This window comes from Platalea leucorodia (assembly GCF_965183815.1).
Source record: "Platalea leucorodia genome assembly, chromosome: 6".
In the NCBI taxonomy this organism is placed as follows: domain Eukaryota; kingdom Metazoa; phylum Chordata; class Aves; order Pelecaniformes; family Threskiornithidae; genus Platalea; species Platalea leucorodia.
This window is the reverse complement of record NC_138828.1, coordinates 77,211,858-77,237,132: the sequence shown is the minus strand read 5'-3', so window position 1 is coordinate 77,237,132 and position 25,275 is coordinate 77,211,858. Positions and strand designations below refer to the sequence as shown.

Sequence of the window (25,275 nt, the reverse complement as noted above, 5' to 3'; positions counted from 1 at the left end):
GGTTGGGTTGGAGGTGTGGGAAAGTGCAAACACCAGGAGGTGCCTGCAGCTGTCAATGGGTCAGGTTCAGCCCCACAACAGCGTAACGAAATGCCTCAGGGTCTGGTCCCATGTGGTGGGGTGAGTGCCTGTTTCCCTGCTCTTTCAGAAGAGGATAGGCTGGTTGATATGCTGTAGAGGAAGAGTCATTGCTGGAGGAAGCCTCTGGTGTTTAAAAGGTGTTGGTGTTAAAAGCACTTAGGGAATACTAGCAAGGTTTGCTTCCAGAGAGGTTTGCTAGTTTATTCATTTATTTATGCGGGTCAGGAGTTGCATTTGCTACAAACTGAAGCATCAGTCCTGTTGCTACCTCTAGCCTTGAATGTCAGAAAGGCATGGCAGATCCCCTTTCCAAGGGAAAGGCCTTGTTTCTTGGCATGCTGCAGGTGCAGATTGCTTTTTTGTTTGTTTGCTTTTTATCACCTTCCAGGCCAGGGTGAGTGTCTCCCCAGAGACACTGTGCTGCCTCGATGGCAGCAGGGCAGAGAGGCTGTAGGTTTGGTTGGTTGACCCAAGCCTGATTCTCCTTACCAGCTTTATTATCACTTTGGTTCCCCTGTTATTTAGTCATCTACTCCTTACCCAGGGGTTAGGGGAATAAGTTTGGCCCGTTAGTTGGGGGGCTCATACTACCGAGTCAGACAGGATTGGTCCTGGTGAGAAGTGCCCTAAGAAGCATCCGTGGTGAGCGGCTGGGGAGGACAGAGGTAGTGAGCTGTGCTTCAGTGTCACCCTCACTCCTCGCCTCTCAAGCGCTTCCCAGTCTGTTGCAATGGATTTTGGGGCCTTACCTTGATGTGGCAGATGGTGACTATTCACGCGCTGTGATACGATGGGTTGAGTTGGTCCCAGCTGATTATGATTAGCATCCTTGTTGGATGCCTGAGCTCTGGGAAGGGTGTGTTTGGGGAAGGGCAGCACCATTTCAAGCTGCTGTGCTAGAAATAGGAAGAAATTTTTATTGCTTGCAATAGGCTCGAGGAGATCAAGCCACGTGCCAACTGACTTCAGCCTGTAGTTTGTACCAAATCTGTGCCCTGAACCTTTTCTTTTCTCCCCGTCTCCCTCTATGTTGAGTAATGAATTCTTTGCTGTGGTTTCAGAGAAAATATAGCTCCTTACGACTGCTGTTCCACTCCTGTAGGTTATTAACACAACGGAAAGTTAGAGGTCGGGGAGGTTTGATTCGTTGTGTTAGCAACAAGGTAGGATTCTTGTGAAACTCAAGTCATCTGCAGAAAGAAAGGTTTTGAGTGCAGCAGAGTTGTATTTATTGCTAGTTTTAGGGAGCATCGTGGTAGTTTCTCTTTGCTGTGCAGCGTTTGGTGAGCTGCAGTCCCTGTCCATCAATGCCTGGTATGCCCCAGGAAGGAAAGCGGAGGAGCTGCCCTGGAGTCTGAGACTTTTCTGGTCAGTGTTTCTGCACCATAAATATTGCGAACTGCTACTCGTCATTATTGCTCATCAGCTGCTGTGGTAGTGAAGTCTTCATTCAGAGGCTTTTGAGGGCAGCAGGAATGTGCTAAGGGGGGAAACTGTTTCCAACCACTGAAGCAGAGCGTACAATGTGTTTTGGCTGAATATTTGCATCCTTTACATGATTTACAGTTCAATGTTGTGCCATTGCCCTTTTCTGTCACTTCTCTGCCTTACAGACATAGATTTGGGTGTGTTTGCAGAACCAGTCAGCATCTGCGGCGGCGCTCGGGGAGCCCCATCCCATGCGTTGGGATTATACGCTATAAAATGCAGTCGATTACCTGATGGGGGTGAACTGTTCCCAGCTCTGCTGTCCTTGATGCCCCTGAAAGTAATGTAAGCAATGTAGTCCTGTTTTGGGGTGTGTTTTGGATTTTTTTTTTTTTGTCTGTCACTTTTTAAAAATGCAAATGTTTTTAGTCCCTTCCTTTTGGCTGTAGGTAGGTGATCTGGCTGTAAGGTAGGGGAAGCTCCTCTCAGCCTTGTTTTTGACCCTTGATTTAAAGAGCTTGCAGGCATAGATGGTTATTCTGTCCTAATGCATCATTATGCCACACCCTCAGTTTGAACCTACGTCTTGGGTGCCCGTTCATCTTGCCTCCGTTGTTCCTGGCTAAAAGTAGTTGTTTGCAGGCAGCTGTGTAGGCTGTTGCCAGGGTCATTTGCAGAGGAGGGGCTCTCCTGGAGGGTGACTCACCTTAAAGGTTGTTGACCTCGGTTAGAGCAGCATAAAACTCCTTGGAAGTCCTTGTAGAGCTCAGAATTGCATTTATTGTTTAACCTTAAGTAAACATAACGTTCGTTTCTCTCTTTGCTGTGAAGCATTTGGTCCAACACCTGTGTAGATACAGGCACTTCTATTGAACTAAAGGGAGTCTTGGCTAAATTTAGATCAGACGAGTAATGATGGATGGCGAAAATAAGATCGATTCTATCCATTTTCCCTGCATGATTCATGGCTCGGCCAACTGCTAAGCTAAAACGAAATCATTTGGTGATTATTGCTCAGTGCCTTTTTACAGTAATGCATATGAAGTAAAAGTCAGCCAGAAAATAATGAATTCTAAAACATCCAGTAATTGTAGGTTTTTCCAGTTTTTTCAGTATTTGGAAGTGGAAAGTGCTGTAACGTAAGTTCAGTACCTTTCTGGAAGCAATAAAGCCATATAATGAAAGATTGATGTAGAAGATGGAGAGTGAGCCTTAACAATGTGCATTTAAGGAGCTGGCTTAAAACACAACCAGCAACACATTTTATCTTGTAAACTAATTTAACTAACGAGCAGCTAATTGTAATGTCAGTCTTTTTGGAGCAGTTGCTGAGAGGACGCAGGCTAGCAAAGCTGGCAGAAGGGCTTGATTTCTTTTTTCCTTTAAACTTCTAACTAAAAACCAGTCTAAATTCTAAAGCGCTGGTTTACTTAAGGCCTGACTCTGCAGTGGATAGGCTTAGTGCAGATTTTGGATGCATAGGGAACATCTACTCTGAAAGTACTCTAAATACTTTTTTCTGGCTTTGTCCATTTGTGCAGACCAGTCCATTCTGCTGAGCCAGCTCCATTGAGCTGGGACTCACCATCCAGTTAGCCCTGGGGACAATGCCGGGCCAAAATCGCATATTCTAGTCTTTATCCGCTCCTTTAAGCTATTTAATTCTTTGCTTATCGATAACAATTGCTCACATGCAAAAACCACAGACAATGCCTGGTTTCTCAAACTGTGCTTTCTCTTGATGACCCAGCAGGTAGACCCCAATTGCTAAATCGGTGGTTTTGTCTCTCCTTTCTCTGTAGCGTGTCCTTCTTTTCAATAGCGGAGAGCAGAGCGATGGGCCAGGCTAAACATGCCCTGATAAGCAGGGTATTTCTAATCCCACATAACTGCTTCTGCAGCTTTTTCTTGAACAGTTGTTATACATTGGCTTTATTACAGTCTTTGCTTTTCAAGGTGCATCACGGCCAGCAAAAAGAGCCAGATACAAGATTTTTAAAGTCCTGCTGTTGCACTTCTTAATATAGCACCCTCTGAAATGTGCTGGAACGGCTGTCTTTACCCTGTCTGTGGCGTCGCCTGGATTTCTAGCTGTCTCATCAAAAGCCTGTTCCCGAGATGTGCCGAGCGCTTCCCAGGGCTTTGCTGAGCTCCCCCGGTGCTGTCACACACGGAGACGCTCCAGGCCCCGCAGGACTGAAGCCTGTTTGAAAAATCAACCTGTGAAGTGCTGACACGGGGTATGGCCACTAACAGCTTGCATTGATCCAGACATTCAGGCTGGGTCCTCCTGAAGCTTTACAGGAGTAAGGTGCATGCATAGGAGCTGCCACATAGGTGTTTCAAAGGAACAGGGTTAGGTTTGAAGCAAAGGTTTTAAGAAGATTAGAAATGCCCGCTGGGTTACATCCCCAGCAGTGACAGCAGGAGATGCTGTTTAGGACCAAATCTGGCCACTTTCTGAAGCCTGTTTGCTGCAGAATGTGTTTTTCTCTTCTTCAGTCAAAATACTAGAGTGAAAGTGAACTACAGCTAGCCGTCAACATCTTAGGGGTTTTACAGGGGCTTTGACACCCCAAAACAGAATACCTGTGATAAAGTAGCTGGGTGCTCTCAAGCTCCATCAGGAAGCATGGAGTGGGCACTGATGAAAGTCGGTTCTTGTACTGTTACTCTAAATTGCAACCCCACCACCCTTTCCATCCCTAGGTGAGGGTAAAGCCAGGCTGCAGCAAAACCTCCCGGTGGGACCAGCTCCTGTGCAGCGTGTGCTGCCGCTCCAGCTTTATCAGCGGTGGCACATTACAGCATATACCAGTGTGAATCCAAGTATGCCTTTGGGTTTGCATGGATGTTTAGGCCAGCTGTTGCCTGCAGTTGAAAACCCCTTCACCTCCCATGTCTCATTTTATGCTCAAGTTTATCAGCTGCAGAGGCCACCTCTGAATTCCTGTCTCCTGGGGCAGTTTGAGACCCGTTGCTGTTGTGGGTTGTGGTCACAGTGTTTCTGGTAGCAAATGTGTGTGGAACCATGCTGTGGCCATGGTGCAGGTCAGATGCTGGATGTCACCGTCAGGCTTTGCCTGAGCTTAGAGATGGTTGCAAGTAGCTTCAGCCCTTGGTAACAACAAAGGTGAAAGGTAGCAAGGATGGAAAAGAAGGTGGATGGAGAAGTAGCTGAGCTGGTTGCTTGGGACCAAATCATCCATCTCTTTTCATGCTGTGTAGGTGATCTCATTGCCTGCTGCCCAGATGCCCCATGAATCAAGGGGTGTCACCCACCCTCGGCATACAGATGTGCTGCCCTGTGCTCTTCCAGCAGGGAGTTATTTATAACAGGGCAATGAATCCTGCGGTGGTAGGTTATGTGGAGTTATTTATGGGAAGGAAGGGGTCCCACAGCATTTCTAATTTCACGCATGAATAATTCCTGTGTGTCTCTGACGTTTTTTGCTCCCCCACGCCTGGGCCTTGTCTGGTGTAGAGGGATGCTCATGGGTGTCAGGAGTGTCAGAGTCAGGGTCTCTCACATCTCACCCGGTTTCCATGGCCATAAACTACACTGAAATGCCATTATTTTGTAGGAGCCCTCCAGGAATGCCTTTTAACTGAAGTCAAATGTAGAGTTATTAGCAGAAGTTGTTGGAGCTGTTATGCAGCCCTGCTTGAAGCCAATGGGAACTAGAAGGGTGAAAGGGAGAGAAACTCAAGACATGGGAAAGATGGAGGTAAGGAGAGATAACGTGCCTCGTAAACAGAAATAAATCCCTTCCCGACCGGGCTAGCTGAGCAGTTGCAGTCCGTAGCAGGTTGCCTGTCCGTGGTTAGCCCCTGCACCCCGACTGCCTGTGTCTGTGGCCGGGCAGCAGCTGATGCCACGTCTGTGCCCCAAACTCCTCCCGCCGGCAGCATTCACATGGCGGCAGCCGCGCTCTCCCCAGAAGAGCCTCCTTTCTCCCTTGACACTGATGTAACTCGGCTGGTCTGCCCCGCGTTTCGCCGAGGGTGGAGGGGAAGGAGGAGGGAGAGTTGCCTCAAGTGCTGAGTTCCTCTGCTCCATCTTCAAAACCCAGATGGGAAAAAAGGGCAAGGACTTAAACAGCATCAGCAATGCGTGGCCGGGGCACAGCCAGCTTTGGGCTGGGGACTCTGTCCACTTGCTGCCGCACATGGCCTGTCGTGCTTAAAGCAATGTATATAAATAGCGCTGGCAGGAGGAGAGGCGAGACACTGAACTTTGGGGCTTTTTACTCTGTTATCTATAAATAAGTAATAATAGCACAGCACTGTGTCCAGTGCAGGACAGCCCCTGGTTCCCTCTGTACCGCCTTGCTCAGACCACCCCTGCTTGGCAGAAAGGGCTGCTGCTCTGGCCAAAATCACACGAAAGATGGCACTGGATGCTGAACACGTGACTCCAAGGGCAAATATTTAAAGCTTCATGATGTGATGGCGTGCTGCATTTCCTCTGCCCTGGTATTTCTGCGCGACGGTGTCGCACCGCCCTGCACCGCAGTACATCAGCGGGTCACAGAGAGGAGTTTGGGGGCATTCGGATCTCTAGGATTAGCAAGCCTGTTGGTTTTGGCAAGCTTTTACATAGGTATATTAAGAGCGAGGGATGCGGGCAATTGCAGGTCCTTTCCTATGGGAAGCACAGGGCTGATTTTAGGGGGTTTTTTATTTGGGTTTTTTTCTCCTTTTGCCCTTTCCTAGCAGCCTGGAGGAAAATCTAGGCTGGAGAGGGAGGTTTGCCCAGTGCAGGATGCTGCTCATCCCAGCAAAGCCCTGAAGACACACACCGAGCCTGCGGGCAGCCTCCATCCCCTCCCAGAGCTCACACCTGGCCTGGGCAGAGTTTCTCTCGACATCAGCTTCCTTTTCTCACGGTGGCCCGTCCTCAGATGCTTTCCTGGCTCTGCTGTAAGCACGCAGAGGAGCTGGTGTTCACTTGGCGGGTTCCCGGCAGTGGTGGTAGCTGCAGAGTGGCTCTGCTGGTCCCTTCATCTGGATGATGCTCTGAGGACGTCACCCAGGACAGCTTTGAGCCGTGAGGGGAATTGCTCACATTTGCATTGCTGTGACATGCTAAAGCAGAACTGAAAATCACAGTCCGTGCTTAATTAATACGTTAATAAGAGCTCGGCTGCAGTAGATAGCAGTGCCACCCTTGGAGAAAGAGGGAAAAGACTGGCCTGCCTCTGGGCAAGGTTTCCATACTTGCCCTGTGCTGAGCTTCCAAGGAAAACTCCTTCCCACAGGGATGCAACCCCACCCATGCAAAATTAGCAGTAGCAGTGGGTGGTGGCTGCAGAAGCTGCTCTGTCCTCTCTCCAGCCCCGTGGAAAGCAGGGATGGGTTTTATCTGGCCCAGCCCCAAACCCCCTCCTCACCCTGGTGTGTGGGTGCGGGCACAGGGGAGGACCCAAGTGTGAGTTCAGGATGTTTTGGGGTGGCAGAGCTTCGCTTGTTCCTGTGGAAATACTAGAATTTACTAGAAAACAATGGTTTTTAAAAGTATGTGGCAGACAGAGCTTTGCTTTGTCAGAGCGATGTGCACTGTTACAATTCTGGGTTGTGGGGTGGCGGTCCTCGAGCGCTAAGGGACTTAGGAAAGCTGGGGGAACCTGCTACAGTCAATCGTGCAGCACTCGTACTGGTGGGGAAGGCTGATGTCTCATTTTCCCCCTCCTTTCTAGCAGTACTCTCTGCTATTGCTTTTGGCTCCAATCTTTCCACCCATCCACCCACTGGCCTTTTATTCACCGAAGGGTGTAGAAGAATTTGCAGCAAAAATAAATGAATTTATTTTCACCCACCATCCTCGTCGGCTGCACGGGGGAGAGCTGTGCAGCTCATGACGGTGGAGGAGAGCGGGAGGGGAGGCTTGCAAGCGCAGCCGGGGGATCACACGGCATGTCCTCCTTGGGCAGGTGCCTCGGATGGAGGATGAGGGCCAGTGTGGTGCCACCACTCTGGGGAGGTCCTCGGGGCGTGGGGCACGTGGTGGTGTGTGGAGCCTGAGGGCAGCCTGCGCTGCGGGAGAGGGGTGGGCAGGTTAGAAGAATGCTCTCGTTTGGTCCTCAAAAGCTGGGAATCATCCCTAAATTTAGAGCGGAAAGACAGAGCCATCATGTGTGGTTTCAGGCCCTGGGTGCTGTCAGCTGAGGAACCACATCTGACCTTGCTGTGAAGCATGAGCAACCCTAAATCATCTTCCTTGTTATGCACATCACAGACGTTTTGTGCCTTTTTCATAGATGTGTGCATCCCAAGTTCTTGTTTTCATAGAATGGTTTGGGTTGGAAGAGACCTTTAAAGATCATCTAGTCCAAATCCCCTGCCATGGGCAGGGACATCATTCAATAGATCAGGTTGCTCAAAGCCCCATCCAACCTGGCCTTGAACACTTCCAAAGATGGGGCACCCCCAGCTTCTCTGGGAGACCTGTTCCAGCGTCTCACCCCCCTCATCGTAAAACATTTCTTCCTTTATTACGGCTTTTGGCTGTGAGTTCCTGAAGTTGAGACTCTGTGTGGTGAGGCAGTGGGCTGGGGGAGTGGAGAGAGCTAGGCAAGGTGGTGGTGGGCTTTCCACGGCTGTTTCTCCTCACCTTTGCCTGTTGGCAGCCTGGAGGGGCCAAGTCGGGTGGGGAGGCAAGGGACAGTGCTGCAAAGAGGCTTGGTGTTTGGCTGGAAACAGCTAATGCCTCCAGTATGCCAGAGTGGTGTTCACAGGGCAGCTGGAGTTAAATGCAAGACATCCATGAAGAACAGACCTTGGAGTAAATTTTCTTGCAGGGTCAAAAATCTAGAGAGGAGTTTAGGGCAGGGTGAACTGGAAGGGCTTTGGATGTCTGTAGTGATGAGTTGACAGGGGAACCCCAGAAGATGGAGGCAGATGAAAGCAAAGGCAGAGACAGAGACTCTGCCACGAGATGAGTATCTGAAGGGCAAGGAGAGTTGTAGCCGTCAGGGTTTGTGTTTATCTTTGTAGCAGTGATTATTTTCGGATAGTGGTGTGAGAGAGTAAAACGTCAGCTCCTGCTATTAATAGCGCTGCGAGCAATAAGGCTGTTGCTCATTACTGACAGGTGAGATGAAATTAATGTTATTTCATCCTAGGCATGAAAAAGTGCAGAAACAAGACAGGCTCTGAGTCAATCCCCTTGGTCCAGAAAAGATGGGAGAGAGCCCCTCAGCCCTGGGGAGTAGCAGTGTGAGGTGGTTTTCCCAGGCTGCTTCCACCACGCTCCAGAGCAAGTGCTGCTGGCAGAGTGGGTATGGTGAGGAGCCGCAGCTGGCTGGGATTGCTGAAAACATGTTGAGTTTAGGTAAAAAGCAAACTGAAGACCATCAGGGTTCCTGCTCTGAAACTGGAGGGTTTGCCTAGAGGAGAGAAGGTCTCAGCCCAAGGTCAGCAGCACGTGGTGGGACCCCAAAACCGCTTTCAGTAGCAAATCCCCATCCGAATGGGATGCAGCTCCCTGGAGGAGGCATTTGACAACCCCATGGGTGAAAGCTGCTCCCGGGCTTGTAGCCACCTTTGGAAACTTGAGGTGTGTTTAGCAGGCTGAAGGATCTGGCCACTGGTGATCCTCAGAGCAGGCGCAGACATGGGGTGGGCAGCAGGGTAAAAGTCTTGGGGACTGATGGCACGGCTGTAAATGAGAGCTGAATACAACTCGCATTGTTTGAGCAGATGCGTCCTGTCTGCTGCTAATTATAAGCGTTGCGTGCACAACACACACTGGGAGATGTGCCAGATACTATTTCTTTTCACGTTGAACTCAAAATCATTATAATTAAGCTTTAAAGTTGTAAGTAAAAACTTAACAAGGAGTGCAGGTTTGCGGTCATGGTGCTTGCAACCGGGCCAGTCCCTGCTGGGGTGGCCGGGTATGAGGGTACGGCCTCCGTCCTGGAGGATGGTCGGAGGGGGCCAGGGGTGTGAAGGGCCTTGTGGGCTCTGCTGTGGCAGGCACGGCCAGATTTGGGTTTTAAATAGGCAGAAGACCTAAAAATACTGGAAATGCGCTGTTTTACAAAGGCGGGAAGTGTGTTACGGGTTGAGCTTTAGCAGCCTCTCAGGCTTGGTGGGCACAGAGGAGAGGTGCTTGCTAAGAAGGGAAGATCAGGAATAAAAGCAGGAAGCAATCAGGGAAGTAATCGTGTATCCTCGAGCCACGAGGAGCCTAGGTTGGTGTCTCTGGTTTGAGGGAGACGAGCCAGTCTTGCTGAAGAAGCAGCTCCAGGCGGAGTTGCTGCACACAGGGCTGGGTGACAGGGACATGGTGGCTCTGCCACCAGCTGCGGCTTGGTGGGCACCAGTCACTGGCCACTTTGTGGCACTTTTTGGGGCCACCTCAGGACCAGGTGGGTGCTGGGGGATGGCACCGTGTGCCCCCGGGGGGGCATCCCCGGGAGCTGTTTCTCATCTCTGCTCCCCGGACGCAGGGCGACTCGTGAATCCCCTTTTTGGGCTATGCCACGGGAGCTGAAATTGGTGGCTGTGCATGTAGGGGTGAGGATCGCTGCAGCCCCGATCTCATGGTGTGCTTGCCGTGTGGCCAGAGGCCTGATGGATGGGCTGGGGGTGCTGGGCAGAGCTGCCACGTGTAGGGAGGTTTAAAAACAAGGCTGCAGAGCAGAGAGCGGTGAGCTCTCAGCCCTGCGATTTGTATTCGGAGGGAAGGCGGCTGCTGGGTTTTCAGCGCTTGTAGGTCTTCGTCTGAGGTCACGTCTGAATAAATTACGTTTTGAGATCCAGGTGAATGCAGGGGAACAAGCCACACTGTCAACGCAGCAGCAGAGGAGAGACATCTTAACTGCTTGTGATAAATGGGTCAAGATGGGTCCCAGTGTTTTAAAAATTAGCTGTTGACCTAGATAGTGACAGCGTAATGACTTGCTCGCAGCGGGAACAAAAGTGAGCATCGCTGGAGCTGCACGTCGCTCTGGAGGCGGGGACGAGCCCGGTGTGCTGGGTTGAACCTGGGCTGGTTCCCCACGCTTCGTTTGTTCGCCTTTTCCTCGGCAGCGGGGCTGTGCCGTGGGGAAGCGCAGACGACCTCGGCTGTCTCTTTCCGATGGCGTTGCCGAGCCGCAAGGTGCATTTGTCCCGCAGGCAGCAGCTGGGGAGGCGCCTCCCGCCGCCCCGCGCTTTGCTCTCCTCCAGTAACGAAGGACTCTCCGTTGCCTTACTCATTTTTCCCTCCCCATTTTGCAGGGGGAGTGGTGCCGTGTGCCCCTGAGCACCCACCCAGGCTGTTCAACACCGGTCCTTACGGAGGCGTGCCACGCGTTTGGCTTGGGGCAGTTGGCAGGGTTGATGCTAAAGATGGAGCTGCTGCCCAAGTCAGGTTTCCTTCTGCTTAGCCCAGGGGAAGGAGAAGGCCAGGCCTGTGGCAGGTCGCAGCGCCCCGGGGGTTTCTCCTGTGATGGGATCCTCTTTTTCTGGGTGAAGCCATGTTCCTCCTGAGCACTGAAAGGCCTTCGTGGCAAGAGACCTGTCAGTGCCCCTCGTTAGCTGCTGTAATTGAATAGTGGCTTTCCTGGGTGTTAATTAAGCAATATCCCAAGCGAAGGTCACAGTTGCCCTGTGCTGACAACATTGGTCTTTTCAGTTCAATTCAAGACACTTTTCCTTCGCCAGGATTTTCTGTGGAGATCTTTAGTTAAGACCTGAATAATTCATTACTTGAATTTAATTTTTAAGTCCCCGTGCTGATGGGGCCAAGCAATGCTGTAATACTCCAGAGTTAGAGCAGCTTCTAATTGCATCAGCTTGAATGTTCGTTGGCTGTTACGAGCAGTGGGATGGGAAGATATTGGTACTTCTCTCCATTAAGGTCCAGTTTTATTTGAGCATCGTAACTGGGGCTGTAGTGGGAGCGCTTGGGACCCTGGGGTGCTTGCCCCAAGCCTGACTGGGTGCCCTTCAGGCTTCTGGGCTTTGATTAGATGGGTTTTGCCTTGAAGGCAGCATCTGCCCTATCAAGCATTCAGCCCCATTGCAGAGCGGCAGTGCTGACCTCCTGCACCCCCAAAAACGAGCCCGTTCATTAAGCCGCGTCCTCGTCCCTGGAGCAGCACTGCCAGCTGACTGGTGCCGGGGCACAATTAAGGATGGGCTGGTTTTGCTTGCTGAAACTCTACGTGGTTTTGGCCTGAGTTGCTTGAGCACCATGTTTCCAGCTCACGAGATGCTCTCGCCTGGCACATGCCAGCAGAGGAGGAGCAGCAGCTCCAAAGCAAGGGGTGTCTAGCCATGAGCACCCCAGACTGTGGGGCAAAAGGGGTGGGGGTGAGCCTGATCTTGGCTGTGCACAGGAGATGCTCTTTCTGGGGGGATGTATATGGCATTTTCCCCTGTTTGTGCTTCGCCAGCTTTGGTGATCCTGGTTTCTCATCTTGCTGCCCAGTTTGGATTTTCTATTTGCAACTGTCTTAGGCGAGTCCTGCACTGGGCCCCTGAAGTCCGCAAGAGGAGGATGCACTCACATATCCAGATGTGCGGGGGGGGGAGGTCAGAAACAAGCCAGGCCTCATGGGGTGGAGAAGGGGCTGGCAGGAGGATGCTGCAGGGAGGCCAGGTCCTCGTGCTGTCCCTGCGTGCGTGGAGCAGTGCTCACGGCTCTCCAGGGTGCAGCAGCCAGCCCTGTTCATCTGGCAAGGCTGCAGTCATGGCTGTGAACAAGCTTTGGGTGCTGGCTGAAGGCAAAGTGTCCCTGGGGAAGAGGGACAATCTTCCTCTGCTCCTGGGGCTTGCAGCAATTTCTCTGCGGTGAATTGCCTGTCCCATGGCATCTCTCTTCCAGAGTGTTTTCCATGAAGGTACTGAGATTTGAGGAGGGGAAACGGCTGCACTAGTGCCTGGGTGCCCAGGGCTGGTGTCATTGCCCCCTTCCCTGGGACCCCAGAGCCATTAGGGCTGCTCTTGCATTGCACCCAAAAAGCAACACCCTTATGAGTCCCAAGAAGAGGTTGGGACCATGGCTGGGTGTCTGGCCCACAGAAGGCACAAGTTTCCCAGACGTAGGGAGGCTCCACCGCCTCCCTGTGTCACAGCCCTGCCTGCTGTGCCCTGGCACAGGGGCTCCTGCTCCTGCCCTGCTCCGAGCTGGCTCCCTGCCTCTCGCCACAGCACCAGGGAAGGGGGCTCAGCCTTCCCCTCATTGGCATCTGGGTCAGATCCTGCCCTCCCCAATCACCAGTGGTGTTTTGTGCACCACCCTGTGCTTCTCCCCTGTGCCTCCCTGCCTGCATGCGGCCGGTCCTGCTCGCTTTGGAGACCACAGGTCTGCCCGGAGCACATCGGCAGCTCTCGGCTGATGAGCCCGATGGTGCTCTGCCCGCACCGCAGGTGAGCTGTTCGCCTGGAGATGAGATCCTCTGGAAAGCGTGGCACCTAGTAGAGGAGGAGTTTGGCAACAAAGCGTACAAGGGGCTGCCTGCGCCGCTGCCAGGTCTCAGGGTGGGATGCAACAAGCAGCCTAAGATGGGTTGTGCTGGGCTGGGAGCGGCCCGGGACTCACTGCGGTGAAGTTCGTGGTGGGGCAGGAGAGCGTGGCTGTGTGTGGGTCAGAAGTTACCCATCGTGTGCCACCAGGAGCTGAGGATCGTGACCTGTCTGTGATGGCAGCCAAAGGCACTTTATAATACTTGCTCCCTAGGAATCTCATGTTTTGGTTCATAGTGACTTTCCTGTGCATTTTCCTCTGGAAAACAACATCCCCTTCACAGTGTCAAGGGAAAAGAAAGTTTGGTCCTTATTTATGGAGGTCGTTAGTCCCCATGTGTGACAGAGGTGATTTCTGACCCCAAGCCCGGCTCCCGTCGGTGTGTTTGTAAGCGGGTGCCTTGCCTGTTTTGCCTGTCCGAGGTGGCCGGCAGCTACATGTGCTGCTTTATCTCCCACAGGCTCCTGCTTCTGGGTCGCCGTCCTGGACGGCAACGTGGTGGGGATCGTGGCGGCGCGGGGCAACGAGGAGGACAACACGGTGGAGCTGCGCCGCATGTCCGTCGACTCCAACTACCGCGGCAAAGGGATCGCCAAGGCCCTGGGCCGCAAAGTGCTGGAGTTTGCCGTGCTCAACAACTACTCCTCCGTCGTGCTGGGAACCACGGCCGTGAAGATGGCAGCCCACAAGCTCTACGAGTCCTTGGGGTTCAAGCACGTGGGTGTCGTCGAACATTACGCCCTGCCAGGGATGACGCGCTCCTTACTGGAGAGAATGTTTTTCCAGCTCCGCTACCACCGCTACCGCCTGCAGCTGCGGGAAGAATAAAAAAACCCAACCAACCAAACGAAAAAAAAATTATTTTTTTTTTTCCTCCTCCTCCCCCTTCAAAAATAATAAATTGCCCTTCTATTTCTCGTCACTGTTGATTTGCCAATTTTGGGTTGAGTTTTTGTTCCCTCACGTCATCTTTTGGTTTGCTCCGTGCAGCTCGATCGTCCGGCCGAGCAGCGCTCCTTCCTCGCATGCTGTAGGTGGTGGCGCTGGGAGTCCTGCGAGCCGGTGGGGCAGAGCGGAGCGGAGCGGCGGCCTCTCCTTCCCAGGTACCTCCGTAAAGCACAGAAACTTTAACTGCAAAATCGTACCACTGCTCTGGTGTACATAGTCTTCTCCTTTTCCAAATGTAAGTAACATAGTGATGCATTCATAATAGTGCAGAAATATTACTTGAATGCAGTTTTCAGTATTTCATGCACCAGTAAGTAGAATATGCATTCGTCTTACCGTTATTTACTGGTTAATAGTTTTCAAAGAAAAGGTGGGGGGCAAAAAACCCCCGCCCCAACCCGCTTGCTACAATGCATGAAGAGGAAAGCGCGTGCACGCACTCAAACACATCGCACTGCCGCCACGGCACTGGTGTTGCACTTTTTTTGGATGTGCCTCATTCTGCCAAATGTCTGAGAGACCCTGGGTGCATCCGGTAACCACGACTCCGCTCCATTCCCCCCCGCCTTCCTAAGCCAGCACAGACTCAGACCGGCTGAACTCTGAGCCCCGTTGTACCATAGCGTGAAGTTAAGATCAAACCTAAATATCTCTTGCGCTGTTCTGTAGCCACACGTAACCTGCAGTCCTGGGCCAGACTCCGCATGTGCGTTGGACTTTCTCTTTGCTGCCTTTTGGGGTTTTTTGGTTTGTTTGTTTTTATTTTGTTTTTAAGGGTTTTTTTTTTCTTTGTTGTTGTTGTTATTATTTTTAGTTTTGGCTTTTGCTGAATGGTGTCATTGAGGCGTAATGGAGGCTGCAGTTCCTATGGCAACACATTTGCACATTAATGTGCGCACCAAATCTAACCACTTCAGAGAAGCAACGTGTGACAGATAATAGCATTTTGGGGAGCGCCGGGGTGGGGGGGGAACATACTTATTATCTTAACCAGCTGCTTGTTTGATAAATGTAGATGGCCTCACTGCAGCCTTCCATCAAAGGTAATTAACTGCTTTAATGATGTCAGATTTGTGAATTGTACAATGCAAAAAGCAATGCAAAGCAGATTCGGCATGTGTCTGTACCCGGTATGTATGTACAGTGCCTGCCAACTAAAGAATAACCAAGACTACAGCTTCTTCTAGCCTGAGATATCAACTTTTATAACTTATTTAAACAAATAGCAACTTTGCATGAATTACGTCTTGGGGGGGGAGAAAAAAGATCGGTAGGTTTTAATTTTTAAAACGTGGTATCAGAAGTATAAAGAAAACCATTTCTGGCTGCACTTAATTTGGGGTGGGTGGAGGGGTTCAGCTCTGTTAATACATTTAAAGGGAAAACACCTTTAATTTAGTTCCTGGGGAAAAAAAAAGTTACTATTTTATGAAGTATTACGCGGGGGGGGGGGAACCAACACCTATCACAATGAACTTGATGAAAGGGTTATGCCTGTGTTAACCACGCTTGCGCTTGCAAGCACAATGGCAGCATCAGCGGGAGAGCCCCGGCGGGGAGGCGGCGTGGGGCGCGGAGAGGAGAGGAGCCGTGGGGCGGGCGGGGGGCGGGCGGCACGGACCCACGCGTGGGGTGCTGCCCGCGTCTCGCTCGTACCGGGAGCTGCCCTTTCCTCTCCAGCCGAAAGCTTTCGCAGCGCTGGGACGCGGCCGGCAGTGCTGATGGCAGTGCCCGCCGGCCCTGGACCGGGCCCCCACGCCGGGGATGGAGGAGCCGTTTGGCACAACCGCGGCAGCGCGCCCAGCGCTGGGCTCGGGCTCGGCCCAGCCTGTAAGGAGCCGGAGGGGCAGAGTCCCAGTGTGTGTCCCAGCAATAAGGGGGGAGAATGAGGATGGTGAAGGGCACTGTAGCAAGAGACCGTGAGTTTAATTAACAAAATTTCTGTATGGGGCACTATATTTTTAAAAGTCTTTCTATGCTGTACATTTCTCCTGAAGCTGAAATAATGTACTGTTGGTAGGGGTTTTTGTATAGTGTACAGAAATTGGCAGAATATTTTCTTGCTGCATTCAGTGATTTATTAACCGAAGTAAAATAGACAAATATAAAGTGTTAGCAAAAGTTGAAAGAAAAAAAAAATACAAAACAGTTTGTGCCTTTTTTAGTTTATTTTTCTGTTGCTATATAATCACTGCACTAAAACCTTTCCAGAGGGGAAAAAAAAAACCAAAACTAGTCTCTTAATAAGGGAGGAATACGTAAAGCCTAAATTGAGTGTTAATTTTTTTATTGGGATATTTAATTAAAAGAATGTTGCTGGTTTTATTTGATACCTGTGCCTTTGTAATACAACTCCACATCCTGTCAGAAAAGCCAAATCTGGAATAAATCCCACCAGATCCCACAGACGCAGAAGTACCATCAGGTTACCAGTATTTTCTTCAAAAACATGTAAACCTTAACTGATGATATTACAGTATCTGATCGTAATACCTGTTGAGTTGCCTGGCAGAGAGGTGCTTTGGAAAGGTGCAGCTTCTGGGGTGCTGTCTGCGTTCCTCCCCGGGCATGCCAGCTGCCAGAGATGCACCGATAAGGATTGAGTCGTTGCCACTTGGCCAGTAGCTGCCGAGCAAATTTCTTCCCTTAATGCTTCTGCCAGTTGCTTTGTGACCAGGCTCTTTGGAAAAAATCCAGCTGGTTGCTCCCAGCTCTCCAGCCGGGACAGCTCGTTTCTGAAGGAAAGGGCTGGCTGCCAAATAGGCTGGGTTTTGCTTTCCTCGGAAGATGGAGAGGGGTGGTGGGTGAAACACTGCAGATCCCAGCCCTGGCTTTTATTGGGAAGCCCACTTGGCTGCCAGAGCTGCATCCCTGGTGGCAGCAGCGGGACGGGGGTACAGGACCTCCGGCGTTGCTGCTGCTTTCCCACCCAGAGCTGCTCTGAATAGGATTAGACAAGGCTGGGCTTAAAAGCGTCAAGTGATACTGTTGTTTCATCTGCATTCATGGGAAGTTTCCCTTAATGTGATAGCTTGGGCTAAGCTCTGGAGCCAGAAAGCCTCTTCCTGCCGCTCTGCGTGGCCCCTGGGCTCTGGACCACGCTGGGCTCACCCGCTGCCCTCCCCAGGGTCCAGCCTGCCTTGCCCTCGCCGCCCAGGCCAGTGTGCTGGTAGAGCACGGTGCAGTTCACGGGGTGACGTGTTGAGGCTGAACTGCCTTTGGTGGATCCATCCATCCACGGTGCTTCTTTCAGGGTGCACTGGTTTAAACAGCGTTGCATGGAAAAGTAGGATCCCACAGCTCGTCACTCGTGCCCCCTGTGCTGGTTTTGCAGCCCCCCTTGCGGAGCTTCTTGCTTCCCCTGCACCAGATAGCCGTGGTCGGCACAGCCCTGCATTGGGACCGTCACCATCCCCTGTTCTCCAGGCTTGAGCGTCACCTCCTGCCTGCTCCCATCCCAGTTCAGCATCTGAGTAGTGCAGAGCAGCACAAGATGGTTGTGGGTTTGGTCCTGAGCAGAAGAACTTGTGGTCTGGATCTACTGCCATCAAAAGCCTATTGCCAGTTGTCAAGTCTAATTCCAACAGAGTCCCATCAGTATGAGATGGCAGGGGATGCTTCTAATTTATCTTGGTGGTTTCTGCTTCCAAGGACACTTCTAGCTGGAGCACGGGGAAGAGTGGAGCATCTCTTGGGTCTTAGTAAACACGATGGCTAGGAGGACTACTTCAAATTTAGGTGGAGGAGGCGTTGGAGATGTGAAGGAGCTTCCCCCAGCTGTGCCAGGTGCCCGCTTTTATTTGCTGTGCAGGTGGGTTGTCGCAGGCCGCTGCCCTTGGGCGGCGTGCCGTGCGGCGGCACTGAGGATGCGGTTTCCTCGCCTGGCAGCTCTCTCCTTAGCATCGTGGCTTTTCCTGCTAATCCCTGCTCGAGTGTCCTCTGCTCGGAGGGGACTGGGGCAGAGCCCTTGCTCACTGGGGAAGGCACCTTACAGGATCAGGGTGTGGTGTCCATGTAGAGGTCTCTAAAAAAGTAGAAAAAAACAAAAGGGGAAACTTTGCATTGCTGTGGCTGAGGTCCGCAGCCTCGGGGCTGCCCTAGCTCTCCGGCACAGCCTGGGCAATTCCCTGGGGAGTGAGCAGGAACGCCCTGTGCATCCTGAGCAAAGTGGCATCTCAAGCACACATAGTATTTGGCAATAAGCTCTGTGGGAAGCTTGGCCCCTGAATGGTCCCAGGCCAATAACGCTGAGCAATCAAAGCAACAAGGAAAGTGGTTTCTAATCTTACTCGAAACCTTGAACTGGTATTTGCTGTAAAATCCCGCCGAGTTTTCCCTCTGTGAAGCAGACTGCACCTGCAAGATGCTTAGAGATAGCAGCCATAATTCATCTCTGCTGGGAGATGCCCTTTGCAGCGCTTCTTGCCACAGAAACGTTTGGGGCACTGCCATCAGCTGAAAGCTATTCTTTTCCTCTACCTTGCTGTTCCCCTGCGGTATGTGGGACGGTGTTGCTGAGCCAGCCTTTGCCTCTCCCCGGCGCGCTGCAGGCTGTCCCCACACACAAGACTGAGGGGCAGGAGCTGGGCTCTTGCCTGCACGGTCCATGCGCTCCTGTCTCTGCGGCACGTACGGCTCAGGGAGCAGCCGGGGAGGTCGGGGCTGCTGCAGGGCACTGCCTGCTCAGGGAGGAGAGATGCACGGCCGTGGGGTACCCTGGCTGCGGGGCTTTTTGGGCTGGCCATCATGGAAGGAGATAGCTGGCAGTATAGTCAACCCTGTCAGGGAGAAGCAGGCTTGGTTTAAAAGATGTTTGTTGGAAGCAAGATGAGTTTAACGGAGTCATGAGGCGACTGTAAGGATGCTCTGTGCCCTTCGGGTCGGAGGTGTGGTAGTGCTGCGGGGTTGAGCTGGTTGGTCGTTGCAGGCAGCGTGCAATGGGGGTGGCGTGGGGCGCAGAAGCAGGACCAGCATTTGCGATGCCGCAGAGGTGGTTGCGTGCCCAAAGCCAGCATCACGGCCCGCAGGGCACAAGTCGTTCCTCTTCCACTACATGCAGGATGGATGCACCTAAATCCTTAAAACCCCAAGGGCCAGCTCTGTGTCTTGACTTGTTTCAGCATTGCCCTTCAGCGAATGCAGGGGTAAATGACCCTGGGGACATCTGTCCCCGGGGCTGGGACCTGGGCAGTCATTTCCCCTCTGCGTTCATCCCCACGTGAAATATGGGTGATACTTTATGTCATGATATCTGAATTTAATAGTCCCTGTGCAGGAGAAGCAGGACTACGGGTCGGCCGGTGGCTGTTGGGGTTCGGACGTGCCTGTTGGGGTCCCAGAGCCGCACACCTGCAGCAGGAGCAGAAAGTGCTCGGTGCCGGGGGGGGTCAGGCCCTGTCCTTGCTGTGGCAAACTGCCCCTCGGCACCGGGGGGAGCAGGATAAGGCCCTGGAGGGCGAGAACAGAAAGTCCCGTGGTCAGAATTCCCAAGGGAACCATGGTTTTACAAAACCTCATCACGGTCCTTGCTGCTGCCCGTTGCTCACTGAACCGTACCCGTCCGTGGTGCAGGTCTGCTGCCTTTTAATTTGCCAGATTTGCTGGCCGAGGTGCAAATGGATAGAGACTGACTGCAGGGATTTCCGAATTGCCAAACACACAGGGGCAGGAACCAGCTCCGGTTACCTCGAATTAACAATCTCGTTTTCGATGTGCTGGGAGCCTGTGTTTCATTAGCGCTAGTATGATGCTGTTGGTATGCACTCTATTTAACGCTTAATAAAGGCATTTTAATTCCATGCTAGCTGGAGTCTTGCAGTGGAATATACTGTACCACGTAAAGAAAACAAAGGGATGCAAACTGTTAAATAAGCTTTAACAGGCAAAAGGATAATTTTCTCTTTTCTTTCTCCCTCAAAATAGATCCACACAGAATCTTGAGTAAAAAAATGGTATGCTCTTGCATCCCTCAGTAATAGAGACTATGCACAGAGGTTATGCTCATCTCCCACTGAAAAACTGTTACCTGAGTGGTCATTTGCAGTACCTTTCATTGAAAATAAAGTAAGAGAATAATTTGAACAACAGAGGGTTTAGTTAAAACACAGCATCATTTAAAACAACAAGCTCTACGTCAGCATTTAGAGTTTGATCACTGTTTAAAATCGCTGTTCAGTGCTGTCTTTGTATTACACGATGGTCAGCTGCGGGAGAGAATATGCTTTTAACATCTAAATAGTAGAAGAAGGACTTATTGAGACCAAGAGCATAACAAATACATAATGCAACTGTAAATTTTTATTTACAAATAACACGTTTGAATGCAGAAGCAGCTACTGCTATGTAAGCGTAATGAACATATAGCTAACATTGTTTTCAATTTCTTTTCCTCCAAAGCTTAGTCCTTTTGACTTGTAATATGTATATTTGCTTTTTTTAAAATATAATTAGGTTTAACAAAGCATCCATTGCTTTGTGAGTTGTACTTATGATTGTGCTGGGCTGTTAGCTTTAAGCAGTTTGTGTGCTTGTGTTACTTTATTAAAGCAAAAGTCTTCTTGAGACAAATGCGGTAAAGGTAAAGGAAAAAAACAATAATTTTTTTTTTGGTAGTGTTAAGCAGATGTGTGGTATGCATTTGGAAAACGTCCAACGTCAGTTGAAAAAAAAAACAAAACTGGGGCTAAGTTGCTTACCAGAACCGCTCATGTCTAAGGCAGTGGCTTTTTAGTTCATGGGTTACAGGCTAAATACATACCTAAATAGAAACTCGGATTCCCCTGAACAGCCTCTTACTCTGCATCTCTTCACCGTTGTACAAGACCGATGTGAAATTAGTCTTGTGTTTTCTATGTTCAGCATAGTATGTACTGTACTTTGTAACGGGAAGTGGCTACAAGTCCTCAAAGAAATACGAGCATATTTAAAAACAGCAATAATTACCACTGTAAAGCAAACGAGCACGTGGGGGAGAGCACAGGGAGATAGTTAACGAAGACGATACCGTTAGGAACACACTGGCGTCAGTGCTGCTGTTGCACCTGGGGAGCAGGATTAAGTACGAGGAAAGGCCATCGGTCTCTGGGACTGGACTTCACCTCGGCAGAGAACTTGCCCGTGTAGGATCCCTCCGCCTGAATCGTCCGTCGGCATTGTAAGTCCTTAGGCAGCGCAGGTTTTTCAGTGTAGTTTTAAGGGTGAGCTATTGCAAATACCGTTCCTGGTGGGACAGACAGGCACGAGGACGAGCTGTCAGAGTCAGAGGGAGGTAAACGCTCATTGCCGCACTCTCGTACCCCAGTGTACTCTGCTACTGCACTACTGGGGCTCAACAATAGCAGAAAGCAGAATAAACTAATACAATTTTCCGATGGAGGGAAGCAGCAGTCGGCTCTGTTGGAAAGCTGTTTGCGTACTGTCAAGGCGTATCGATACAAACCAGTTCCTCTAGCGTGGCAGGCTGTGTTAAGACGTGCGCGAGTTAGCCCGTGGTGTGCTTTAGGCGTTGGAGCTCCAGCCTACGCAGCGTTATCCCGATGCGGCACGGTCTCTCCATCTTCCGTCGGCAGAGCCCCGGGAGCCGCCAGCTCTCCAGGGACAGCGGGGTGTCCTCGGGCAGGGCCGGGCGAGGTGCTCTGGGTGAATGACTTGTAGGTACTTAAGTTCTGTTCCTGATGGCCGCTGTAACTGTGAAAATTAACCAGACCTGCTGTGATAAATTTGGTTATATAAGGTTTATTTGGTTAATTTTTTATAAGTGAAAACTGAAAAGATGAAAGAATTGTAATATGAAAGCAACTGCTGTAAATAATGTACGAATGAATAAAATCTAAAACTTATGTCAGTTTTTTCCTAAACTGTATTGCTGTCGAGTTACTGACACCGCAGTGCAGACGGTGCCTCCATCTTTTCCAGCTCCCGGTCCAGCACGGGCAAACACCACTCGTTCCTGTTTTCATTGATAAATAGGAATATCTTTATCTGTGTGTCATCTGTGTCCTTGGATTATATTTCCATGCTGTTCCAGCTCGCTGACTAATGCTAACACGCTCGGAAGCGTCAATGTTCTTGGAGCTGCATGTAGTAAATGGGAGCCACCTCTGGGCATTGCGTTGCTGGCTCTGCCCTGCGATGAGGCCCTGCCCGGCCCTGGCCACCAGGCACAGGTCTGCCTGAAGCCACGTGCCTCCATTTGCCCGTTGAGCCCTTGCACCCGAAATCCCACCTGAGATCGGAGATAGCCCTGAGAAATGTCCCACTGGAGCAGAGAACCAAACAAAACCACGCGGTGTCTTTTTTCTGCCACCGAGGACACGGAGCGATAGAGTGTGTGGTGTCAGTGAGGACCTTTTCATGGTGGAGATACATCTGTGGGGGTTCCCCGAGCCACACAAGCCCCTTTCTCTTCCCTACGCCTCTGCATTTCCTTAGGTAAAAATCAGCACAGATGGGCCGTTCGCCGCTGTTCATGTGTTAGACCTGCCCCAGGCTGGTTCTGACCACCCCTTGAGCAGCTCGGTGAGGCAGGGACTGACCTCCGGTGTGGGGAGAGGAGACGGGGCTCCAGCCTTCAGTTCAATTAGGTACAGCTGGAATAAATGGATTGCTGCCGAAATGGCCTCGGGGGCTGTTTATTCCTGAAAAGCGGTTTCTGGTGGCAGTTATGCTGCCAGGAGAGCCCTGCCAGCCAGCAGCCAAGGGGCAGCCTGGCGACCTGGCTCCGGAGATCCCCCAGGCAGCACCCCCAGCAAGGGCACTGGGTGCCGTCCCCTTCCCCGTGGCGCGGGCTGAGGCTTTGGGACGCACAGGGTTATCTGGCCGAGCAGCCAGGCAGCCCCGTGGAGCGTAAGGTTAATGCCTTCGCAGTGTGGATCCAGCCCCTGTCACTTGCCTGCTTTATCCAGATGTGCAGACAGCCGATAGCAGTATCTCACTCAGCGGAGGAGTATGTAATACACCTCTGGGACTGATAGCGGTGTGTTGTGGGATTTGGGGGGGTTCAGGGGGGAAACAGCGGTAAGTTCACTCACGTGCAGAAGCTTTGTTTTATACCAAAGCTACCAAAAGAAGCCCACCTCAAAACTGCTTAATGAAATAACAGGAAAGTGGCAATGAAAGCTGTGTTAGTTTTAGCAGCTGTATTGTGGGTGTGCTGTGTGCCTTAAAGTACCTCAATTAACTGGTAGTTGGGCTCTGACTCTCCACTTGCCACACATTCCTGTCCTGGCCTCCTTTCCTTCCCCTTCACGGTGGCTTGCTTTGGATAAAAAAACCTAAAATTCATGGGGAGAAGGACTTTGCCCCCATGCCCGATGTGCCTCGTGCTCTGGATGAGATAGGACCTCATGATCGCTGCCCCCATTGCAGGCTCTCCAGCACACCCGCTAGCTATGTACACCTTAATGCCTCCTAAAAAGCCAAAGCGAACCCACCGCAAGCTGTTCGCACTGCCGTAACTGTGGCCTCCCCTCAGTGGCTTGGTGCTCTCACAAGAAAAGTAGGGAGGCTGAGGCTGGAGCCGGGCCGAAGCCCTTGGGTCTAACACAGTTGAGCACATAAAGCCCAAAAACTGCTTTTAACTTGGCCAAAAAGCCATGAAAATGTTCCATCTACCTACCTATCTATCTACCTATCTACCTTCCGTCCATCCATGCTGGCCCACCTTTTGCCAAGAGACAGAGCTGTTAAGTCCCCGCCCCTAGGTTCCCAGCCACGCTCCACCACAAGCCCACTGCCCACCCGGGCAGCTCCCTACTGCTGGCTATGTTCTCTCTATCAGGTAGGCCGAGTACAGGGTGCTATGGCAAGCTCTGGGGTTCCTCCCGTTCTCCCCATGTCCCTACAGCTGCAGGGGCTGGGGTCATTTCCTATCTAGGCTTCACCAGGAGCCATAAACTGGACCTCCTTATGCTTATCGCAGCAGCAAGGGCTGATGGGCAGCAAGGATTATGTGACCCTATGCATTATGGTTGTGTTTTAGTACAAGCTGAGGTGTATTCACTGTATGTCAAGTCAGGTATACTTGGGACACGACGCGCTGGTAGCCATGAATGTGGTGAGCTAGCTCACCGCGGTGGGACCTGTGGTCTGATCACGTGGCGGGACATCCAGCCTCGCTGCTCCAGGCTGTGTTTCTACTCCCAGCCAGCAGCTCCCCTTCACAAGCCATCCCACCACCACCTGCCAACCTCACAGAAAGCCCTCACACATCTGCTCGGCTTCAGCCAAAGGAGCCGCTGCTAAATCTAGCAAGAGCCAGCATCTGCTTGGAGTGCTCCTGAGGGCGTGCAGGATTCAGCCTGACGGTTCCTTCTCCTGGTTGGAGTCTTTCACCAAGCTTGCTGCTACATTTCTCTCTCTACTCCCTTAAGCGTCGCCCTGATTCACAACTCCCCACCTCCCGCCTCTGTTACACAAATGTAAGTAAGTAAGTGCCACAATTGCCATCTCTTCTGTTTTAATAAATAGGAAAAACTCATGTATTCCAGTGAGGGTGAATGTGTCCCATCCCAAAGATTATTTTTATTGCAGTTATTTGCAACACTACTGGCCAAAGCAGCAAAGCAAAACGGCTTCTTTTTACTGCCCCGTCATCTCAAGATATGGCCACGCTCCTCTGGGGAGCAAAGACCTTGGAGAAAACTTCCTTTTGAAATGGACTCCTCATCAAGCAGGCTAAGGCACCGCAGGCTGTCTGCTTGGCTCCCTGAAGTCCTCACAGCCCACGGTTTGGCATAGCACTTGCATGTTATTGCCAGGACACATTCAGGCCCTGGCAGCTCTTGCCATCAAAGTTTTCCAGGTTGCTCTTCCTACGAGGTGAAATCTGTAGAGCTATCAGCTCTGTCACTTAACAGCAATCATGTGTAAAATGCTGGAATGTCAACTATTGGCATGGGAGGAAGACGGAGCTTGGAAGTTTCATGTTTATGGTTATACCATTTCTTATAAAATTTGTCAAATTTGCCAAGAAATTAACTATTGATTTCTTTGAGGTATGTTTTTGTTCTTTTCTGTGCTTGACTGCATTTGCAAAGTTAATAAAGTAAATTCACACCTGAGGTCAGTTATAACAGAAGAGGAAAAAGCATTGGAGAGAGATGAATCTTCTCACATGGATGTCAAAGGCAGGGTCAGATGAATCATGCTCTAGAAGTGCTCATTTCTCTCCGTAAATGACCAGTCCAAGGTGAGTCTAGACCAGCCCAGCAGTAGATGTCTATCCTATAAACGCCTAAGGTGAGATAAATCCTAACATGATGTCTCTGCAGAAAAGCTTAATTGTGCCTGAGAACTCAGGGAAGCTGAAGGACAAACAGTATCGTTTTTTTTCAGCCAATATTCACTGGGGATTTAAA

The 25,275-nt window shown here is 51.1% G+C and overlaps 1 protein-coding gene across 1 annotated transcript in view; it reads left to right on the top strand.

Annotated features, from left to right (window-relative positions):
* The window catches only part of NAT8L (N-acetyltransferase 8 like), a gene marked incomplete at both ends in the record, with an annotated part of 28,558 nt that extends 14,760 nt beyond the window's left edge, over window positions 1-13,798 (top strand). Inside the window, one exon of the mRNA XM_082315331.1 lies at window positions 13,431-13,798. Coding sequence (XP_082171457.1) covers window positions 13,431-13,798 — 368 coding nt within the window. The remainder of the gene's footprint in view (window positions 1-13,430) is intronic.
* Window positions 13,799-25,275: the final 11,477 nt, after the last annotated feature.